This window comes from Terrapene carolina, unplaced genomic scaffold, assembly GCF_002925995.2.
Source record: "Terrapene carolina triunguis isolate 2854851 unplaced genomic scaffold, T_m_triunguis-2.0 Scaffold69, whole genome shotgun sequence".
NCBI lineage: Eukaryota > Metazoa > Chordata > Testudines > Emydidae > Terrapene > Terrapene triunguis.
Genome location: NW_020664420.1, coordinates 7,291,177 through 7,315,091, shown reverse-complemented (window position 1 = coordinate 7,315,091; position 23,915 = coordinate 7,291,177). Strand labels below are relative to the sequence as shown.

Below are 23,915 nucleotides of genomic sequence, written 5' to 3'. Positions count from 1 at the left end.
TCTGGATGGCTGGATATGTATATCTATCTCTAATCTCTTTTTTCATGTGTAGTTTTTGGAGATTTTCTGATTTAACTGAAGGGAGTGAGAATTTGAGGTGATTTTTAATTTTTTTTTATTGGGGGGCAGTCAACTTGAGAATTCTGAGTGTGTGCTAATTTTAGCAGATGTATTATACTGTATAGTGTGAGAATTGTTACATATCCACAGTAAATTTATTTGAAAAATAGAAGTTGAAAGATCATGATGATAGTGATTCTAATACCAAGTTGTTACAAAGAAATAACTGTATAGTGAGTGTCCAATTCACATCATACAGAGCTGGGAACTATATAACCATAGGGGGTGGGGGGAAGAGTAGGATAACAAATCAGTAACTGTTACATCTGTGGTTTAGACTAAAAATAACTTTTTCCCTACCTACCTCATCCACAATTATATGATGGATTTATCTGCTCTAATACCAAAATAAGGGATAAAACTATCTTGAAATGTATTGTCAACAGTTTCCAATATCAATATTTTATTTACTTTCAAAAATTCAAGACCATTTATGATTTGGCAATAAACAAATAACGTTTTATAGAATCCTAGGTCCCTGCCATTTCAAACTCCTATTTAGGTCATCTGGTTATCTCCCTGATAGTTAGTATTGTTACTTACAGTACATTTAAAGCTATCCTGGACAAAATACTAGAATGTGTCAGATCATGGGACTCCCTCTACTTCCCCTGGAAGACTTCCACATTCCACACCTTACTGTGTTTCACTCTCATGAAATTTCTCCTGATATTCACCCTAATTCTTCCCTTCAGCAATTTCGATTCTGTAACTTCTAGCAATATCATGTATCATTCTACATAATTCCTCTCCATATTTATACTGTTGAAATAACTGTAGCCAGTTATCATAGTACGTTTAGATGGCATCTGTTAGCCAAATATTAATGGGAATTCCCACTAAAAAGATATCAAGACTGTCCAAGACATAATCGCACACTTATGAGAAACTACCTTTCCAATCACAATTACTGTCAACTGCTAATAGTCTAGGAAAAACACACCCCACTTCAAACATTTAAATTGTAGATATTCAAGATTAGTAATTAAAGGATAAAATTGAGGTTGAGTATTTAATGGTAATAGGGAAGAAATAATAGAAACTTATGGTCTGGTTTTCTTGTTTTCCCTTAATCTTTCTCCCTCAATTCCAGCTGAAGTCAATGGGAAGTGTGGGTGCTCCACACCTTTGAAAATGAGGCTCTTAGTTGTTGTCCTAGTAAGATAGAGGGACATGCTTTACAGAACATTGCCTGGGAACCAGGAATAAACTACAGTAGAACCCCATTTAACCAAGCCTCCGTTATCTGGCTCTCCATATTTATCAAAGCACCAGCTGCCCGGGGCAGACAGTGGCCAGGGCTTGAGAAACCATTCTCTGGTTTATCCGGATTTTTGGTTATCCAATCTGGCTCTAGTCCCAAATAGATTGAATAACCGGGGTTCCACTCGAGTTTTAACACCAGCTCAGCAACTGGTCCCCCTGTTGTGTTGAGTGAGTCTCTTCAAGGAACACTCAACTTGCAATTTTTTTTGTTAAACTGACTAGATCTCAAGTAGCTTCATGTACTAACCTGCCTTTTTTTTATTCCCCCCCCCCCCCGCCAATCTTGTGGTTTTGCATAAACATTTTTCCAGTCATGTTTCCGTCTCTCTTTAAAAATTATCTTCTCTGTGGAATAGACCCACACAAACAGGGAAACTGACCGACTAGCAGAATATGTAGGAGAAATAGTAAACAGTCTAAACACAGAGGACTCTCAAATTCACAAAGTAAACAAGCTGAAGAAAGATTTTATTTTTTTAGGTGTTACTTGTGATAATAGGGGGAAAGGTCAGGTAGGTGTGAAGTTTTAAGTTGACAGTATCCTTTTAATTTTCTCAAGCATAAAATCAGACAGTTCCGAAAGTTAATGAGTTAATTATAAAATGCCATGTAATAACTATTTTTTTGGAACCTTGGATGCACTATGATGGGTACTAAAAAAAAAAAAAAGTCATCAAAATTACCTTTTAAATGAGTTGCTAATCCTTTTTAAAATTTTATTTTACTGATTTTTTTCAAAGTAAAGTTGAATGGTAATTCATAATTCATATGAAATTTTGCAAAATTAGTTATCTAGTTCACGGTTTCCCTAACTCTGGAAAGCTGAGCCCTTCTTCAGGAGAATGAAACCAACTGCATCTCCTTTTGATCCTACCTGAGGAAGTGATCCCACTTTTTAGGAAACACTGGTCTAGTTGAATAGGCAAGATGATACTCAAATTTTGAAGATGCGCAAGGGGCAAAGCTATACTTAAGGAGAGGCACTACCGGTTTTTAAAGAATAAATATTAAACCTGAGCTATAAAAATCTATGTACTTTCAGAAATGAATTTTATATGCTATACATATTGGGAGTACTGTGCTAACCTTAACTCTTTTTTTTCTCCCTTTAGAATATGGTATCAAGTTTCCGAGTTTCTGAACTACAAGTGTTGTTGGGCTTTGCTGGACGTAATAAAAGTGGGCGCAAACATGACCTCCTGATGAGGGCACTGCATTTATTGAAGAGTGGCTGCAGCCCAGCAGTTCAAATTAAAATCCGAGAGCTTTATAGGCGTCGGTACCCAAGGACTATTGAAAGTCTGTCTGACTTGTCACCTATAAAACCTTCAGTTTTCAATTTGGATAGTAGCTCCTCTCCTGTGGAACCTGACTTGGCTGTTGCTGGAATCCACCCACTACCTTCTACTTCAGTCACCCCTCAATCCCCTTCGTCGCCTGTTGGTTCTGTGCTGCTTCAAGACACTAAGCCTCACTTTGAGATGCAGCAACCATCCCCTCCAATTCCACCTGTCCATCCTGATGTTCAGCTAAAAAGCCTCCCATTTTATGATGTGCTTGATGTTCTCATTAAACCTACAAGTTTAGGTAAGTGTTAACAACAAACGCTACAGATTGCTTAATTTAAGACTGACTAAAGCAACCATCATTTTGATCATTACATCTGATCAGTTAATCCAGATCCATAAAATAGTGAGCTTCCCAAATTAGACATTTGTATAGAGGTCAATATTTCCACTTTGTAAAGACAGTAAATGCTGCTTGGCATTTTATAAATTGCTCTAATTTCCACTCCCAGAAGCAATAATGTTCTTTACCTGCAGCCAAGTGACACTCAAAATCATGGTTCTTTTCTGCCTTTCAAAATACTAAAGAAATTACTTCCTATATGATCTTTGCAGCAAAATGTACCTATGATCAGTATAAGCAAGGAGAAACCTACAAGGGTCAGTAGAAAAGGGATTTTGGAAAATAATTTTTGATCCAAGTGTGTGATCACAAATTGCGCTGTCATGTTGCTAGAAGGAAGTTGTCAAGGCTAGCAAACTGTCCTCCAGCTACAGAAAATTTGAGATGTTTGTTTTCAGGGTAGGGTCTGAAGAGCCTAGCTCTTCCATAATGAATCTGACATTATACCAAATGAGTGAAGTAGATTTAATCATTTGATGAATGTTGGTTGTGCAGAAATGATTGTTCACCTTACCTGTTATTGACTGAGGCTATGGCTACACTTGCAGAGTTTTTGCGCTGTCAGTTTCACCAGTGATAGAGAACCTGTAAAAGAAAAGTGCCGGTTTGTGTTCTCACTTACTTCCATAGGCATCAGATCATGTTCACATTTGCAGCACTTCCATCGCCGATGAGAGCAGCGCACTGAGGGGAACTATCCCACAGTGCAGCTCTCTCCATTTTGAGGATAGGCCTTGTGGGAAAGGGGGGTTATCGCGGGGCATCCTGGGTCCCTGCACAGCCTCCTCTCCCCAAACACTGATCAGCTCCAGTAGCTCAGCACTGCTCTAAGCAGGGGATCGTTTGCTCCGATAAGTGAGCGCTTGCCAAGAAAACAGGAAGGGGAGTTTCAAAGTTCCCGGGGCTTTACAGGGGGAGGGTCGGATGTCTGTTTACCTGGCAGCAGAGCTGCTCGCCACAGTGGTCACCTGAGACACTGTGGGATATCCTCAGGAGGCTAACAGCCTTGTGAACAGGAAGAACGTGTCTTCACTTGCACATCACCCCAAAAGTATCACCGGTAAGAACTGTACGCATCTCGTGGAAGTGGTTTTCTGTTTGCGGTGAAACTTTCACTGCAAAAAGTCATTGGCAAGTGTAGATGCTCTCGCGGTTTTTTTGCATGGAAAAAGGGACTTTTTGCGCTTTAAATGGCAAGTGTAGACATGCCCTGACTGTTTTTATTGGAGTACAGAATAGAGCTGTTGTGTGCACTTCAGCAATTTGAAGTCCTGCTTATCCTCAGGCCCAGATTTTAAAGGTATTTAGGCCTTGGTGCACTCAGTGTTGCAATGCTTATGTGATTTTTAGGGGCCTAAATCTCACTTTCAAAAGTGATCTAGTCCAAGGCTCTAAGTGCCTAGATCACTTTTGAAAATGAGATTTAGGCTCCTAAATGATGTAGGCGTTGCAACGCTGAGTGCACTAAGGCTTAAATACCTTCAAAATCTGGGTCTAAATTCAGCTCCTTGAAAACATAATATTGTATCTTTGTGAATGTTGGTTTCTGCTTCTCTTCTCCCCCCCACCCCCTCCCCAGTTCAGTTTGTTGCATCACATTTAATATTCATGCCTCTAAGACTGCACATAAGGTGGTCTCTACCTCTATCTTTGCTCTCATTTTCCCTCACGCTCCCTGCTTATTGTGGGGATTTTTCTTTTCCTAATTCCTTTCTTTCTTTTTTCCCTCCCCTCTTCTGTACCTGCCCCTGTGACTAGGATAGACTATTTTGTCATTCGTTAGTAGCTCCCTCTTTCCTTAAAACCCATTTCTTCACGCAATCTCTTATAAGTGATCCCTATACTCTCTCTCAATTGAACTTAATCTTTTGAATTGTAAACTCCACAAGGCAAGGATTGTATCATTTTCTGTTTTTGTACAGTACCAAGCACGCTGGTGCTGAGCGAGTGATATAACAACTAGGGCTGTCGATTAATCAGTTAACTCATGCAATTAACTCAAAAAAAAAATTGTGATTAATTGCAGTTTTAATCAAACTGTTAAACAATAGAATACCAATTGAAATGTATTAAATATTTGTGAATGGTTTTTCAACATTTTCAAATATATTGATTTCAATTACAACACAGAATACAAAGTGTACAGCGCTCACTTTATATTATCATATTTGATTACAAATATTTGCACTGTAAAAATAAATAGTATTTTTAATTCAGCTCATACAAGTATTATAGTGCAATCTCTATCGTGAAATTGCAATTTACAAATGTAGATTTTTATGTTACAGAACTGCACTCAAAAACAAAACAATGTAAAACTCTAGAGCCTACAAGTCCACTCAGTCCTACTACTTGTTCAGCTAATTGCTCAGACAAACAAGTTTGTTTACATTTACAGGAGATAATACTGCCCGCTTCTTATTTACAATGTCACCTGACTGTGAGAACAGGCGTTAACATGGCACCTTTGTAGCCAGCATTTCATGGTATTTACGTGCCATACATGCTAAACATTAATATGCCCCTTATGCTTTGGCCACCATTCCAGAGGACATGCTTCTATGCTGTTGATGCTCATTTTAAAAAAAAAAATAAAAAATGCATTAAATTTGTGATTGAACTCCTTGGGGGGAGAATTGCTTGTCTCCTGCCTTTTTTTTTTTTTTTTTTTTAAACCTGCATTCTACCATATACTTCATGTTATAGCAGTCTTGGTTGATGATCCAGCACATGTTGTTCGTTTTAAGAACGCTTTCACTGCAGATTTGACAAAACACAAAGAAGGTAACAATGTGAGATTTCTAAAGATCGTGACAGCACTTGACCCAAGGTTTAAAAATCTGAAGTGCCTTCCAAAATCTGAGGGAGGAGGTGTGGAGCGTGCTTTCAGAAGTCTTAAAAGAGCAACACTCCGATGCGGAAACTCTAAAACGCGAACCACCAATACAGAAAATCAACTTTCTGCTGGTGGCATCTGACTCAGATGATGAAAATGAACATATACTGCTTTGGATTGTTATCGAGCAGAACCTATCATCAGCATAGTTGCATGTCCTCTGGAATGGTGGTTGAAGCATGAAGGGACATATGAATCTTTACCGCATCTGACACGTAAATATCTTGTGAAACTGGCGACAACAGTGTCATGTGAACGCCTGTTCTCCCTTTCAGGTGACATTGTAAACAAGAAGCAGGCAGCATTATCTCCCGCAAATGTAAACAAACTTGTTTGTCTGAGCGATTGGCTGAACAAGAAGTAGGACTGAGTGGACTTCTAAGCTCTAAAGTTTTACATTGTTTTATTTTTGAATTTGGGGGGGCGGGATTTGTACATAAATCTACATTTGTAACTTCAACTTTCATGATAAAGAGATTCCACTACAGTACTTGTGTTAGGTGAACAGAAAAATACTATTTCTCTTGTTTTTTACAGTGTAAATATTTGTAATAAAAATAAATATAAAGTGAGTGCTGTACACTTTGTAATTGAAATCAATATATTTGAAAATGTAGAAAACATCCAAAAATATTTAAATAAATGGTATTCTCTTATTGTTTAACTGTGATTAATGACACGATTAATCGCAGTAAATTTTTTTTAATCGCTTTACAGCCCTAATAATAACTGTGTGTCTTATTTGGCTTGTTAATTTTTCAGAGCTGTGAACATGTCTTAATGATATAATAAATTATTGATGGTAAGTAATGGCTTGTTCCATTAGTGTGAATAACTACCACAGTTAGATCTTCAGCATGATTGTGTTCAACTGGCAAACTTTTTGGAAAAATACTTCTATATGGATACAGAATTACTTTAAACAAGGATGTAAGTGTAATCCAACTATTTATATATCCCTATAGCATGTTTTATTGGGTTACTACTAACCAGGTAGTCTAACGCAGTTTCTTCGTGTATTGGTACAGCCTGGAAGAGAGTAGTGCACCTGTCTTGGTTTTAGCCAGTGGCTAGATCTGGTTTTGGAAACGTTTTAGATGTTCCAGATCTTGGGGTTGGTTTGTATGGTAGTATGTGTAATTTTTCTGGGTTGGTTTGTTTTTGAGGAGGAAGGTAGAAAACATGCATGAATTTTTTTTCTCCCCAATATTTCAACCACCTCTGGCAGTGTCTGTATCTTCCAGGGTGCACAGCATGCTGTAAGTGAGTTTGCTGACAGAAATGTGAGGCAATGAACACAAAGTTTTTTGAATCTACGTAAATGTAAACTGTTTCTCTACAATGGCTATGATAAAAAGGAAACTGATTAGGTCTTGAAAATGACTTGATATTGAGTATTACAAGCACTGAACCAAGAACAAACAAATCAACATACTGCAAGGAAGTTGAAATTGAGATTTGGTGGTTGTCAGTTTTTCTTTTAAATTAAGACATTTATTAAAATAAATTTTACTTAAAGTTTTGTGGATTGTTTATAAACAATCTACGTATATTACTATTCTTAAATGGCAGGGTACAGGATAACTTCTGTTTTTTCACTGTTGTATATCATGAACCAAAAGTTGAAACTGGTCTGAAGTACTCTGGAAAATATGGCTGTATGCAGTAGGTACTCAAGCCATGGCTCAAATGAAAGTCCCCATGTGCTAGATTAAAGACAGAGGTCCTAGCCTTTGTAGATATTGGATGTTTATATACTATGGTGTTGGGTGCCAATATAAGGACATAGATCATTAACAAGGAAAAAAGAACATAAGAATGGCCATACTGGATCAGACCAATGGTCTTCTCTAGCTCAGTATCCTGTCTTCCGACAGTGGCCACTACCAGATATTTGAGGGAATGAAGAGAGAGGCAATTATCGAGTGATCCATCCCCAGTCATCCAGTCCCAGCTTCTGGCAGTCAGAGGCTTAGGGACATTGGAGCATGGGGTTGCATCCCTTACCATCTTGGTTAATAGTAGTTGATAGACCTATCCTCCATAGAATAACCTAAACAACAAGGAGTCTGGTGGCACCTAGTTATTCTTTTGGCCTTCACAGCATCCCCTGGCAATGAGGTTTATAGGTTGACTGTGGGTTGTGCGAAGTACTTCCTTACGTTTGTTTAAAACCTGCTGCCTATTAATTTCATTGGGTGACCCCTGGTTCTTGTGTTATGTGAAGTGATAAATAACACTTTCTTATTCACTTTCTCTAATCCGTTCATGATTTTTTCAGACCTCTATCAGACCTCTTCTCCCCTCTCCTCCTCCCCCCGGTTCTCTTTCCTAAGCTGAATTGTCCCAGTCTTTTTAATTTCTCCTTGTATGGAAGCAGTTCCATACCCCTGATCATTTTTGTTGCCCTTCTCTGTACCTTTTTAAATTCTAGTATGTCTCTTTTGCAATGGGATGGCCAGAACTACATACAGTATTCAAGGGGTGGGCGTACTATGGATTTATATAGTGGCATTATATTTTCTCTTCTTATGTATCCATTTCCTAATGGGCTCTAACAAGGACCACTTTTGCTTTTATAATACTAATGTCAATTAGTAGAGTCAGCATAGGAAACCTTCCCAAAGAGATCTGGGGTCAAATTTTGATATACATGTGCATGGCTTGTTGGCGGGGATAGCATTTTCCTTACAGAATTCAGTACATTTTCTTTAAAAGATGACTCTAATATTAATTAGAGTGAAATTTCACTTATTTTTTTGCATCTGTATGCCCTTGAAAACAATGAAAGTGAAACCATATCCTGCAACTGCAGTGAGATGGCATCCCAGCTCTGTTTTAAGAGCAATGCTAGTTAAGTACCTCTCTAGCTTCTCGTGGTATTGAAGCTTCATTTTGTCGTTAGTATTTCTGTAGGGCGTTAAATTTTAAAAGTACTGTGCATTGTGCCTCTAGTGATCTCCACTTTCGGGTGGCTTGTGGAGCTGCTTTTGTTTTAGTCATGATGAAACACTTAATTTTGATTTAGGGATATTCTTTTGTAGCCAAGTGCAGATTTCATATAGGATTTTTAGAAGGTTTCTTTACCATATAAACTAACAGAAAAGCTCCTGGTTCATGCTTATTTAATCTGTTGCAGGTATTTATTTGTAAAAGCAACTGATAGTCTTGACAGATAACGTTAAATTAGAGTATAGAACCAAACAGCAAACTTTCCTTAAATGATTACTACAGTGGGAAAGACTGGTAATATGGGGAGACTTGATAAAAATTAATGCTAAAACTAGGAAGAGGAAATGGACAGGTATTCCCACCTTGAGAAGCTGGCCATAATATAAAAGCATAATTGTGCTACATGTTTGCATTCCTGAAGAAATTAAACCCTTCTCCTTGTTCCCTACCAGGTGGTATGCTTATGAAGTCACTTTTTAAAAAATGTGTTCAACTGCAATATTTTTCAACCTTTCAAAGCCATAAGCATCCTCAAGGATGGGGTGAGATGGGCCAGTAAGACCCTCTCCATTAACTTGCAAATTGTGAAGAGGAGTGATATTGGGCAGTTGTTGGCAGCATCATTTGTTGGCTTCCCATGTTTGAAGAGGGCAATGACTATCACTTCATGACAGCTTTTTAGGCTTGTCACCTGCTAAGTATGACTAGCTTTTAAGAGTTCTCAAGGTGAATAACGCTGCTGATGATCTACCAAGAAACTCATGCTGCAGACTACAAGCAAACTGCAAGATGCAGCATTCATGGTTATGAACTCATTGCTACTGTGAATGATGTTAAGTGTGGCCTGGGCATGGTCTTAAAGATGTCTCAGTCCTGGAGGATCCCAAGACCATGGGAATTTCTGTTGCTGCAGTAAGAGCTTGGACAACTGACTGTAATGAATGCTTGCAGACCTCCAAATCTTGAATGGCTGAAGCCTGTATTACCATTCTCTTTCTCCCTCCCCCCCCCCCCCCCCATTTGGCTTTGTACCTTGGTGACTTAAATAGCTACCACTCACAATAGGGCTATAGCAGACATGATGCAGCTGGTGGACCTCATTTGCAGATGTCTACCTTCTTTGTTTAAATTCAAAATCAGGGACTTTTTGCTCTGGCAGATAGAACACTGAACACAAACCGGACCTCTGCTTTCTGATGAAAGACAATAGTGGTTTTCCTCTGAAAGCTTCACGAACAGTGCTTGGAAACTTTGCTTGCAGCCAACACAGCTCTGCTATTCTGCATGTCAGTTTAGCTGTGCATTGCATATGCCACAGTAATTATAAAAAGGATACACCATATCTGGTCAGTCCCAGGAATCTCTGACTGCCTTGTTTCTTTTTACCAAAGGTGCTGTGAAACACGTTCCTCACAGCTATCGCATGGTCTATGCTTCTTGCTGGCAGCTGAAGAGTATGAGAAGAGCTATGATCTGGGCACAGCAAAAGCACTAATAGTCATTGAACTCTGCATGCCTGAAAAGATGGAACAAAATAATGGAGGGTCTTCACTACGCTCATTCTAGTAGTAAAGCCTGGGCACTACTCTGTGAGCTTGAAGTCACTGACCTGAAAAAACACTATCACCTCACCCTCCTTTGTAATTCAAAAACCAAAACTGACCTGTTAGGCTAGACAGAAGGTTTAGAAAGAGCTCTTTCTAAACATCCAACAAAGTTCTGCCACTTCACCTATATATCCCCGTATTGCATAGCAGAAGAAATCAAGGGTCTTGTAGCCACTAAAAAAGGAAAAGCTGCTCGCAAGGATAGCATTTATCCTGAATTCCTGAAGAATTTGGTGTCAAATGATGAGCATGGTTGGCAAATGTATCCACTGCCATACGTTCAATAGTAGAACAGTCATAGGTGGTTTCAGCTGGTGTCCATGTTAGAGTAAGGCTGTACAAGTGATTTTGGACGGTGGGAAGGAACATCACCACTTACTTAACAGATGTGTTCTCTGTGCATATTCTGATTTAATAGAAGTCAATAGAAGTGTTTTACTTCTGTTAGCCTTGCACAATTGTCAATGAGTGCAAGAATTTTGCCTGATGAATTATTACCAGTGATGATGCAGAAGTCAAGAATTTTGCTTGACGTTTAGCTCCCAGGCTGTTTGCAGGACTGACCAGAAAAACACTTAAAAAAATTAAAAAATAAAAATAAAATTTTGTAAACCGGGCATGCTTGAGCTAGAGTTTTATTGAGAGAGAGTGAACCCTTAAAACGCCATTTTTACTGTCAGTTTGAATGAAGTGCACATCAGGCTCTACAAACGAATATTTAGAGATTGGCTACAGCCAAGCCCTAAACAGGGCTTTACTTGGTGTAATTAGTTCCATATGAGTTGTTTACATGAAATATATCTAGATAATTAACTACTGATTTGTGTGTGTGTGTGTGTGTGTGTGTGTTTGTGTAAGAGAACTGTTTTTAAAATAAAACAGACTTGGATTATGCATAATCCCATTTAGTAGACCCAGGAAGGCTCTTGAGACCAAGAACAAACACCTCACTGTGTGTATTTGAGAATTAGGGATTTGGAGGGTAAATAGACTCTTATGGTTGGGCAGCTAAGGAGTATAGTTATTCCCATATTCCTTTTTGAAGGGATGAGTAGTTCATATATTTGCATACTAGCAATATAGTGTTGTTGGTTTTTTTTATCTTAAAAAACCAAACCACACATAGGCAGGAGTATTACATTAGCCTTTCCAAATGATCATGAGAGTTTTACCAGCTCAGGCCCAAAAAAATACCTACAGGCCCACCATTAACTCCCCTTCTGCATAGTATGAAAAACTTGTAATATTTTCTGGATCCTGACCTTTCCCACAATCTGAGATTTCTGGACTACTCCCTTCTTTAAATACTGGCAGCCCAGGCTTTTCGATGAGGCTCAGAGGCCTGGCCATGCCCCTTCTGCTCTTTCCCCCAATTCTCTGCCTCCAATGGTACAATCAATGTGGCAGTTCAGTGCTTCCAAGTTGCCTGTTGCAATCCTAGTTTTTATAGGCAATTTTTGGAGTCATAGTGGCAAAATCTCTAAACCTTCACCCACTCTTCTCTGCTTTTAAGAGATGAAAATTTTATGGGCCTTTTCTCACTGACAGGGAGGACAAATGGAGAGCCCCTTCACTTGTCAACAAGTCTGAACATTCTACAGGCCATTATCCTCTGATCCCACTGAGGATTACCAAAAGAAACTACACCATCTGCTCAAGAAACTCCCTGAAAAAGCACGGGAACAGATCTGTACAGACACATGCCTAGGACCCCGACCAGGGGTATTCTATTTGCTACCCAAGATACATACCTGGAAATCCTGGACCCCTCCCCCATTATCTCAGGCATTGGCACCCTAACAGCAGGATTGTCTGGCTATGTGGACTCTCTCCTCAGGCCCTACGCTACCAGCACTCCCAGCTATCTTCGAGACACCACTGACTTCCTGAGGAAACTACAATCCATTGGTGATCTTCCATCCTGGCCACTATGGATGTAGAAGCCCTCTACACCAACATTCCACACAAAGATGGACTACAAGCTATCAGAAACCGTATCCCCAATAATGTCACAGCAAACCTGGTGGCTGAACTTTGTGACTTTGTCCTCACCCACAACTATTTCACATTTGGGGACAATATATACTTTCCAGTCAGCGGCACTGCTGTGGGTACCCGCATGGCCCCACAGTATGCCAACTTTTTTATGGCTGACTTAGAACAATGCTTCCTTAGCTCTCGTCCCCTAACACCCCTACTCTACTTGCGCTACATTGATGACATCTTCATCATCTGGACCCATGGAAAAGAAGCCCTTGAGGAATTCCACCATCAACTTCAGCCTAGACCAATCCATACAAGCGGTCCATTTCCTGGACACTACTGTGCTAATAAGCGATGGTCACATAAACACCATCCTATTCCGGAAACCTACTGACCGCTATACTTACCTACATGCCTCCAGCTTCCATCCAGGACACCCCACACGATCCATTATCTACAGCCAAGCTCTAAGATACAACATTTGCTCCAATCCCTCAGACAGAGATCTTGTAGGTGTTTGTCTCTATCAAGCATTCTTAAAACTACAGTACCCACCTGCTGAGGTGAAAAAACAGATTGACAGAGCCAGAAAGAGTACCCAGAAGTCACCTACTACAGGACAGGCCCAACAATGAAAAGAACAGAACACCACTAGCTGTCCCCTTCAGCCCCCAACTAAAACCTCTCCAGCGCATCATCAAAGATCTACAACCTATCCTGAAAGATGATCCCTCACTCTCTCAGATCTTGGGAGACAGACCAGTCCTCACTTACGGACAGCCCCCCAACCTGAAGCAAATACTCCCCAGCAACCACACAACAAAAATACTAACCCAGGAACCTATCCTTGCAACAAAGCCCGATGCCAACTCTGGCCTCATATTTATTCAAATGACACCATCATTAGCCACGCCATCAGGGGCTTGTTCACCTGCACATCTACCAATGTGATATATGCCATCATATGCCAGCAATGCCCCTCTACCATGTACATTGGCCAAACCGGACAGTCTCTACGCAAAAGAATAAGTGGACACACATCTGACATCAGGAATCATAACATTCAAAAACCAGTAGGAGAACACTTCAACCTCTCTGGTCACTCAGTAACAGACTTTAAAGGGGGCGATTTTACAACAGAAAAGCTTCAAAAACAGACTCCAACGAGAAACTGCTGAGCTTGAATTAATCTGCAAACTAGATACCATTAACTTGGGTTTGAATAGAGACTGGGAGTGGCTGGGTCATTACACACATTGAATCTATTTTCCCATGTTAAGTATCCTCACACCTTGTCAACTGTCTAAAATGGGCCATCTTGATTAGCTCTACAAAAGTTCGTTTTTTTTTTTCTCCTGCTGATAAAAGCTCATCTTAATTAATTAGCCTCTTAGTTTGGTATGGCTACTTCCACTTTCTCATGGTGTGTGTGTGTGTGTGTGTATCTATATCTCTCTCTTCTTACCATATGTTCCATTCTATGCTGTAGCCCACGAAAGCTTATGCTCAAATAACTTTGTTAGTCTTTAAGGTGCCACAAGTACTCCTGTTCTTTTTGCGGATACAGACTAAGGCCTTGGCTACACTTGCAGATGTACAGCGCTGTGAGTTAAACCTGACTTCGTGCAGCTGAGTAGGGAAAGCGCTGCAGTCTGTCCACACTGACAGCTGCCCAGCGCACTGTCGTGGCCACATTTGCAGCAATTGCAGCGCTATTGGGAGCGGTGCATTATGGGCAGCTATCCCACAGAGCACCTTTTCCTATTCTGGCACCGTGGGTTGTGGGAAGGGGGCGTGGGTGCGGGGCATTCTGGGTCCTGTCCCAACACCCCGTGATGCATCGCTTCGCATCCCAGAAATCTTTGTTTCCGTTCACCTTTGGCGCCATCTTTCAACGGTTTCTGTGCAGGAAATGGAGCCCGAACTGCTGAGGCGTATGCTGACTTATCTCGCCAGCACGTCACGTTTGGCTGTCAAACTATTCGTTAAGATCCAAAGTGACAGTGAGAGTGAGGAGTCCGACGATGCTATCGAGCCACATAACGCGTATGACACGAAATTGCTTGTGGCATTCACGGACATGCTCAGCACCGTGGAACGCCGCTTTTGGGTTCGGGAAACAAGCACCGAGTGGTGGGATCACATCGTCATGGAAGTCTGGGATGACGAGCAGTGGCTGCAGAACTTTTGGATGAGAAAAGCCACTTTCATGGGACTGTGTGAGGAGCTTGCCCCCACCCTGCAGCGCAAGGACACGAGATTGAGAGCTGCCCTGCCAGTGGAGAAGCAGGTGGCTATTGCAATCTGGAAGCTGGCAACTCCAGACAGCTACCGGTCGGGTCGCAAACCAGTTTGGAGTGGGAAAGTCGACCATTGGAATCGTGTTGATGCAAGTTTGCAAGGCCATTAATCGCATCCTACTCAAAAGAACCGTGACTCTGGGTAACGTGCAGGAAATGGTGGATGGCTTTGCACAAATGGGGTTCCCTAACTGTGGAGGGGCGATAGATGGGACGCACATTTCTATTCTGGCACCACCCCACCTAGGATCCGAGTATGTTAATCGGAAGGGGTATTTCTCTATGGTTCTCCAGGCGCTTGTGGATCACCGTGGGCGTTTCATTGACATTAACACAGGCTGGCCCGGAAAGGTGCATGACGCACGCATCTTTCAGAACGCTTGGCTGTTCAGGAAGATGCAGGCCGGGACTTTTTTCCCCAAGTGGAAGATCACGGTAGGGGAAGTTGAAATGCCCATTGTGATCCTTGGAGATCCCGCTTACCCGTTAATGCCATGGCTCATGAAACCCTACACAGGAAGCCTTGACAGCAGCAAGGAACGGTTCAACTACAGGCTGAGCCGGTGCCGAATGACTGTGGAGTGTGCCTTTGGCCGTTTAAAGGCCTGCTGGCGATCTCTGTATGGGAAGCTGGACTTGGCCAAAACCAGCATCCCCGCGGTTATATCCGCGTGCTGTGCCCTCCATAATATTTGTGAAGGGAAGGGTGAAAGCTTCACTCAGGCATGGACCTCTGAGGTTCAACACCTGGAGGCTGAATTTGCACAGCCAGAGAGCAGGGCTATTACAGGGGCCCAGCGCGGGGCTGCAAGGATTAGGGATGCCTTGAGGGAGCAATTTGAGGCTGAAAACTAGCAGTGGTATTTGGTGCCCTGCATGGGAGTGAAGTGCAGTAGTTCCAATCTTTAGGAATCAGTGTTTGCTAAGCAGACTTGCAGTGCCTGTTTATTTCCTGGGCTAAGGAGTCTTTTACTTTATGCAATAATAAAGAATGTTTTCAAAGCCAAAAAATCCATTTATTGAAAAGAAACAAGGGGGTGGAGTGGGGAACAGTACAATCACAGATTCGCGTATGTCCTGTCTGGTGTGCTGTGCAGTGAGTGCTGCACTTCAGGACAGCTATACTGCATGGTGATGGGGGTTGAGTGCAGAGGGTAAGGGTCGTGGTTTTAGGGCTGGGTGGTGAAGATACTGGTGTTGGAGGCAGCGGGTGGCGTGAAGAACACGGAAGTTGGGGAAAGTGGGTTGGAGGTGACAGTGGGGCACAACGGAAAGAGTTTTGGGACAAGGGCTGTAGGAGAGGGTGGCGTTTGCGGTACTGCTCCTCTTTCTGCATGGCTACCAGCTCCTGGATAGCGTCTGCTTGGCGCTCCAGGATGCTTGTGAGCCTATCAGTGCTTTGCTGCCGGTGCGCGGTGCTTTGCCGCCAGTGCGCTGCGTTTTCCTGGCGGATCCTGCTTTCTCTCTCCCTCCAGTCCTGTGCTTTCTCATTCTCTTTAATAGATTGCCGCATCACTTCTTGCAGCATGTCGTCTTTGCTTTTTCGCGGTCTCTTCCTGAGTCTTTGCAGTCTCTGAGCAGGCGATAAGAGGGATGGCTGAGGTCTCAAGGTTGATGCAGCTGTATAGGCAAAATGCAACATTTAACAGAGGCAGCATTGTTTATACCAGACAGAGTAATGATTCCCCCCGCACTTAAGGAGTAGAAAACACACAGGGTCTACACAATAGCATAATTTTCCTGTCCGAAACAGAGCGCACACATCCCACGGGAGCCTCAAAATGGTGAGTAAGGGGGACTGATTGTTTCAGGGCTGCACTGTCCTCCGGGTTTCTGTGCCTTGGGGAGAGCCAACAGCTTCAGGGGGCACCTACACTGAACCACTGCCCCAACATTTTCCACAGGAGTTCGTCCTGGACGATATCTCGCTGCTGACGGTGACCTGGGAAGCAAGGGAGGGTCTTCTACTGCAATGCGGCTTCCGCCCTAGCCCATATGCAGCTTGCCTGTGTGCAGCAATGGTCCTCCCCGCCCCTCGCGGCACAGTGGCGCGGACACGTTAGCCTGGCTGGGACAAGGACCACGGTGGCTCTCCCGATAAACCTGCGCAAGCGCATTGCACACGTTCTGGATGAGACATTCGAGGAAATTACCGAGGCCGATTACCGCGATGTGATAAACCACATCAATGCACTATTCTGCATCTAGGCATGCATGCCTAACCCTCCTCTCCCAAAGAGCCCACACCGAAAAAATTCCTTCCCGAAAAAAAACCCCGCTTACCGGGAACCTGCTCTTCTGTTTGTCCTCCACCAAGTACCGGCCGCTGCGACTGGCTACCTTCCTCCTGGCTCGAGAAGAGCTCCTGGCTGCATGGCTCCAGGGATTCCGGGGTGTCTCCATCCGGCCCACCACCATCACTCCCGTTTTCCTCCTCCTCCTCCCCCCCTCCCCATACCGGCTCTGAAGTGTCCATGGTGGTGCTCGGAGTGGAGGTGGGGTTAACCCCAAGTATCGCATCCAGCTCTTTGTAGAATCGGCAGGTCGCGGGGGGAGCACCCAAGCGGCCGTTTGCGTCGCGGGCTTTGCGGTAGGCACTCCGCAGCTCCTTCGCTTTAATCCTGCACTGCAGGGTGTCCCGGTCATGGCCCCTTTCCATCATGTCCTTTGATACCTTCCCGACGGTATCGTAATTCCTACGGCTGGAGCGCAGCTGGGACTGGACAGCTTCCTCCCCCCCAAACACTGATGAGGTCCAGCAACTCGCCATTGCTCCATGCTGGGGATCGCTTGGCGCGTGGAGGCATGGTCACCTGGAAAGATTCGCTGATAGCACGCCACGCCGGGCTGAGCAAACAGGAAGGGGATTTTTAAAATTCCCGGGGAATGTAAAGGGTGGGTCACATGGTTGGTTACCTGAGGCCAGGGCAGTAGAGTTTGAACTGATGACCAGAGTGACTAGAACAGGCAGTGTGGGATACTGCCGAATAATTCTGGAGGCCATTCACAGCGCATTGGGCGGCCACTGGCGCCGCAGCGCTGCAGCGGCAGCGCAATACTCGCTATTCCTCTTGGGGAGGTGGAGTACATGCAGCGCTGCAACCACGGAGATACAGCGCTGCAAATGCCTTGCCAGTGTGGACGGGGAGTGAGTTACAGTGCTGGGGGCGGCTTTACAGCGCTGTAACTCGCAAGTGTAGCCAAGGCCTCACACGGATGCTACCCTGAAACCTAGTAGTATGGGTGCGATTGGTCCCAGAAAAGAAATCCATAAGGTAACACATTTTACACCCTGTTCTCATGTTAAAATAATTACCATCACAAATGGCCAAGTAGGCATCTGTAAAAGGATTCTATCATTAGTCTGATTTCCTCCCTGCCTCCTTAAATATTCACAAGGGGGATTATTAGGCATGTTTAGGCCTTGTCTACACTACAAAGTTTTGTTGGCAAAAGTTATGCCTCTTTAATTAAAGCACTTTAATTCAAAAGTGCTGTGGCATGTCCACACTAGCTCCTTGTCACCAGAGTGCATCCACACTAACAGCTCTTGCATCGACAGAGCAGTGCACTGTGGGTAGCTATCCCACTGTGCAACTAGCTGCAGGGTGCTTTGGGAAGGGTTTGCAATGCCTCATGGGGCAGGTACGTCACATGACACAGATTTCTCAGTCACGTGTTCCAGGCATCCCAGTAGATTGTCAGCCGCTTTTCAACTGAAGTGTGTGGGGGGAGGGAGAGGAGAGTGGTGTGTCTGGGACAGGGGAGACAGCAGGCTGACTGACCTATCCTGAGGCAGGGGGAGGAGGACACCCCCCCCTCCCCCCACACACACAGGTCATTCCCCCCGGCTCGGCACAGCAGTCTCTTCTCCAAGTCTCTTCCGCCCTGCCTGCCTGCCTGCCTGGGGTTCTGTGATTCACTCCGAATTCTCCCACAGCCTCCTCAGCTGCTGGGAGCGGCATCCTGAGCAGCTCTGTGAGCTCTCCCTGCTGAGGAATGTCAAAGCAGCACAGCAGTTGTTTCCTTCTCCCCCTGCCCCGGTGTTCCTAGTGCAGGGCAGAACAGGAGCATTCCACATTGATTTGCTCTTTGTTCCCCCAAGGGAGCTGCACACTCAGCTGTCAAATACTTCCTGGAGCTTTGAAAGGGGAGGGGCGCATGCCTGCAGGGCAGCAGAGCTCAAAACCGTGAGCAGAGAGGTCACGGCAGGCATTGTGGGATACTGGTGGAACTGGAAGCCAGTTATGTCAACAAAACAACTGATGCTTTGTCATTTTAACTTTATGCTTTATGCCTCTCGTTGAGGTGGTTTTATTTTGTCGGCAAAACAGCAGTGTTTTGCCGCCAAAAGTAGCTTTGTAGTGTGTGCATGCCTCCCCTGTGTTGTCGGCAAAAGACAGCTTTTGCCGACAAAACTTTGTAGTGTAGGCAAGGTCTTTGTATAGATGGTTTTCTTTAGCATTGAGGTCTGGTACTTTCCAAAGGTGTAACTTCCTTCACCACTCCTGGGATTAAAGCAGTTTTCCAGTGAATCGTTATTCTCTATCTGGCCCATAACAGCTTGTGCACATGCTTGTCTGATAACTACTTACTGTAATATCTCAAACTCTACTTATTATATTTTTATGAGGATATGTGGGAGGAAATGCAGGGTTGCTGTTTGCTTTGCATGTTTGCCTGACACCCAGCAAAAATTTTGGAACACTCCAACTCTGTATAATCCCTTGTAAAATCTAGGAATAAAATAAACCTAGTTTTCCAAGCTTCTGAAGAAGGCAAAAATGTCATTTTAGTATTAAGTGTAATTTTAATATTAAGCTATCTGACTATAATTGAATGATTCATATCCATTCCTCATTGACAAATGCATGCAATCAACAGCAACTCCATTATTATGTGACCTTTGTTTTGTCCAAGAAAGCAGAGTTGTGGACTCTTCTATTAACTCACCACCCTTGCAATCATTTGGACTTTTGTTAGTGGACCATTCTGTTTTAAAGCTGCTTTGCATGTCTTCTCTCAGTACAGAGCAGTATTCAGAGGTTCCAAGAGAAGTTTTTTATCTTTGCTTTAACACCTCAGCAAGTCAGAGAAATCTGCATTTCCAGGTAAGAGGGAGTGCCTGGCATTTATTTGTGAGCATGTGTTAAATCACTGCTTTTGCAAAGTTGCAGGGGAGTTTCAGAAAAATCTTCCTTCACATCTCTTCGCCTGTGGAACAATCTTTCAAGTAAAGTGGTGGGTGGGAGCCTATTATTCAGTACACCTAAAACTAGTGTTTGTACAAACACATAATGGTTATGTTGGGGAACAATCCTGCATCATCAGGGAGTTAGATAAGAAAATGAGACCTGATTAATTGAAATCAAATAGCCTTCATGGCTGCTGCAAGAGTGGCAGACTGTTTTCTTCCCCATGTTCCCTGGTTGCTGGTAGGGATGTAAAATGTTAAGCGGCTAACGGGTAAGTAGTAGTCTAACCGTTAACCCCCACAACCGTTAGCCCCATGCGCGTGGGTCTTGACCAGGTTCTGGCAAGAGGTGATTATGGCAACCAGGAAAGGGTGGGCATCATCCCTGTCTTAAAGGGGCCGGGTCGATATTAACACTCTAGCCCAGCAGGGTTTTCTCCCTAGGGGCTTCGCGGGGAGGAGGGGGCACGGCCAGCCAGGCAGGGTGTACACGTTTGGCCATGGGGGTTGGAAGGGACTGCGGGCCCCGTCAGAGGGGTAAAGTCATCCCTGGCTTCCAGTGGCACAGGGAGAAGGGGTTTGGCTGCGGAGGTGGTCAGCATGCTGGTAAGGGAAGCTGCTGCTGGCGTGGCATGGAGTGTATGCGGAGGCCACATTGGGACAACTAGGTACCTGGGGCCCCTCTCCCTTTTCCTGGATACTGAGGATGCGAGGAAGGTGCTGGGTCCCCTCAACTGCCCTAGGCTCTCCTGTCTAGGCCTGTTGTGTCACCCCCAGTATGAGCTCAGCTGCCCGTTCCATCTGTCAGGGACAAGGGGGGGAGGGGAGATGCGCCATCCTCGGAACAAAGGTCCTGCCTGAAATGGAGAGAGGCCTGCATGTGAGGCCCGAATCGGTTAACTGTTTAATCTATTAAATAGGTTATCTTTTTAAACAATATTTACATCACTAATTGCTGGGGTGGGAGGCTGCTTCTACCCTCTATCCTTGTTTGTCAGTGGAATGCAGTAGGGAGGACCTCCTTTGGGCTGGCTTCCCCCCTCAGGTGGTGTCAGATTTTTTTCCCTCCCCTCTCTCTACACAACCTCCTTGGAGTCCCAAGACCTGGCTGGAGGGAAGGCACAGACCTAGTTTATCCTTTTTAATACAAATAGATTTGTTTTGGTTACAAGTGCTTTGTTCTTGTACTACATGGGTAGTGTAGTAATGAGAAACTTAAGAGTCTCGAAAGTAACTAGAGATGTTGGAGCAGGTCTGTCCTTTTTTTCCTATGTGATAGATTGGGGTGTGAGATTTTGTTTCCCCTCCAACCCCCGCCCCCTCCCTCTCTCTCAATGGACTCTTTTTTTTCTTTTCCCCCCAACAGGGACTTCTTGCCAGGGGGCAGGAGGGATTACACAGTCCAAGTTCAGCTAAGGTGATTAAAGGTTTTTCTTACATTAAGTTTGTACTTCATTATTTTAATTCAAGTATATTTTAACATATATAAATAGTTTTCTGAGTGTAACATCACTTAAAAATGAAATTTTCTCTTTTGGAAATAGGTTATGCCTAGCAGAGACTAGCTGCCCTCAAGAAGATAACTATCCTAATAGTTTGTGCATTAAAGTAAATGGGAAGTTATTTCCATTGCCGGTAAGTTATTGAAATTCTATTCAATATGTAGCTTTTGCTGATAGATTAGTTTGCTTAAAGTCTAAAGTGAGGGAGAAAAAGGGCCTGACTCTTTTCAAAAATATGCTCACAAATTTATGCCTAATTTGCCTGTGTAGTTACTGATCTGTACATCGGGCACTTGCAGGCACTGATGATCACTAAGACACCAATGCTAATATTTAGCATTTTACACGTTAAAAGTACTATGTAGATATTAATTATTTTGGTCCATTTGTGACAAAGATAAATTGCAGCATAAAGATTCTTCTTAAATAGCTGTGGGGATATAGCAATATTCACGGTGAGGATGAAGGACAGACACATACTAGGGCTTCAAACATTGCCAATAGTGGTGGAGCCAAACAATGTTAACAACCATAGGAAACTTTTTGCAAAATCTCCCTAGCACAGAGAAGGCTAATGTGAGATTCATTTCTATGGGCAGGTGTTTTCATAACAATTAACATTTGGGCAAGGTTGTGATTCGTATGTACTAGAACTCTGAAGCTTGAGGGTAGATGAAAAGGGAGGAGAACTTTACCCATTTACAGATAATCTTTGTACAGCTCTGTAAAGCTGTACAGAACTTTTCTATATTGATAACAGTTTCAGGACAGAGCATGTAACTTGATGCGTACCCAGTCACTAGACGGAAGTAAAGGTCTCTTTGCTAGTGATTACAAGACACTTTATTGGGGTGGGAGAGAAGGGTAAGTAACTAAATGATTTGTGATGGCAAAATACAAAAGGAATGCCAAAAACTAACTTCAGAAAACAATATTTTTAACTTGGTATAAAAACTTCTGTTTTCCAAAAACCTTGTAATGGTGTCTCTGCAGTAGATTTCAGAGTACAGTCGGAGTTTGACCAGAGTACAGTCTAAAATTTTAGAGAAACACTTCTTTTCTTCCTTATTGCAGGGATATGCTCCACCACCAAAAAATGGGATTGAGCAGAAGCGACCTGGCCGCCCATTGAATATTACATCTCTAGTTAGATTATCATCAGCAGTGCCAAACCAGATCTCCATTTCTTGGGCATCTGAAATTGGAAAGGTAAACTATGTTCTTTGTAGTATGAGAGTAACCTCACTCAGTATTACTCCTTTTCCCTCTTGATTGTTGCAGGCAAGAGATGTGCTAACATAAGTTGCCTGTACTCCTTCACTATAAAGATTTCAACTCTCTTCCCATCCAGTAGCTTGCTAGGAAGAAAACATTTATTTTAGAAGCTTAATAAAAAGTTAAACAGTTTGCAAGAATGTAGGGCTTGCAGAAAAGTTCCATAGGGCATGCGCATGATTAATGACTATAGGAGAAATCCTGGTGCCATTGAAGTCAATGGCAAAACTCCAATGAGTTCAGCAGTGCCAGCATTTCACCTGAAACTTATTAAAGTAAAACAATAATGTAAAAGGCTTTAGAATTGCTTCAGAGAACAATTTTTTATTTTTCACTGTTTGTAGTGAGATGAAGAATAATAAAAATGAGTAGTAATGAGAGGAACTTGCCATTTCCTAACTTGATGATATAGTTTGTGACAAAGAAAATGCTCTGTAGCATGAGTCTTCTATAGGCAGTTGGCCATTAAGATCAATAAGAGAAGTCCGGGGGCACAGGAGCAAACATTTTGAAAATGACCAGACGTGCCTTGTCTCCAGCCACCCTCATGCAGACATGTGTTGGAGTTTCCTATTTTCTACCTAAATGCTGTTCATTTATAAGTAAAATTGGTTTCATAAAAACATTAATTTCACAATTAAGTTAATGTTTAAATCAAATTTACACAAATTAAGAAGGAAGGTACTGTATATCTGGGGTCAGGCTTGGGTTATGCGGGATTACAAGTGTCGGTTACAGGGTTCATAATACATACATAGTACATAACCAGCATAGACCCAGATTGGGGTGCGGGAGTTTTTAAAATGTTACTACAACTGATGCTAAACATATCAAGCCATCTGCATAGCAACATGGATTGCTGCAGATGCATCAATGCGGTATTCTCTCTGCATTGGTTGCCAAGGCTCCTTTGTGCAAGGTGCGAAGTACTCTGACACTGAAGCCTATGGGACTACTTATAAGATGTAATATAAGCACACGGTGAAGTGCTTTACTAGATCCAAGTCAGAGTGCTCAGCATCTTGCAGGATTGAGCCCTGAATTCAGTAGTCTGGTTCAGGGTCTCTGTCCTGAAATTGGAAACCTTTCATGGTATTGGTCCCAGCTTCTGAGAGATCCCCTCTCCCTCAG

At 43.0% G+C, this 23,915-nt stretch overlaps 1 protein-coding gene across 2 annotated transcripts in view; it reads left to right on the top strand.

Annotated features, from left to right (window-relative positions):
* Nucleotides 1-23,915, top strand: part of PIAS2 (protein inhibitor of activated STAT 2) — a 52,094-nt gene that overhangs the window by 9,263 nt on the left and 18,916 nt on the right. For both annotated transcript variants that reach the window (XM_026649307.1, XM_026649306.1), the window contains exons 3-7: nt 2,499-2,973; nt 19,840-19,924; nt 21,374-21,424; nt 21,552-21,642; nt 22,584-22,718. In XM_026649307.1, coding sequence (XP_026505092.1) covers nt 2,499-2,973; nt 19,840-19,924; nt 21,374-21,424; nt 21,552-21,642; nt 22,584-22,718 — 837 coding nt within the window. The remainder of the gene's footprint in view (nt 1-2,498; nt 2,974-19,839; nt 19,925-21,373; nt 21,425-21,551; nt 21,643-22,583; nt 22,719-23,915) is intronic.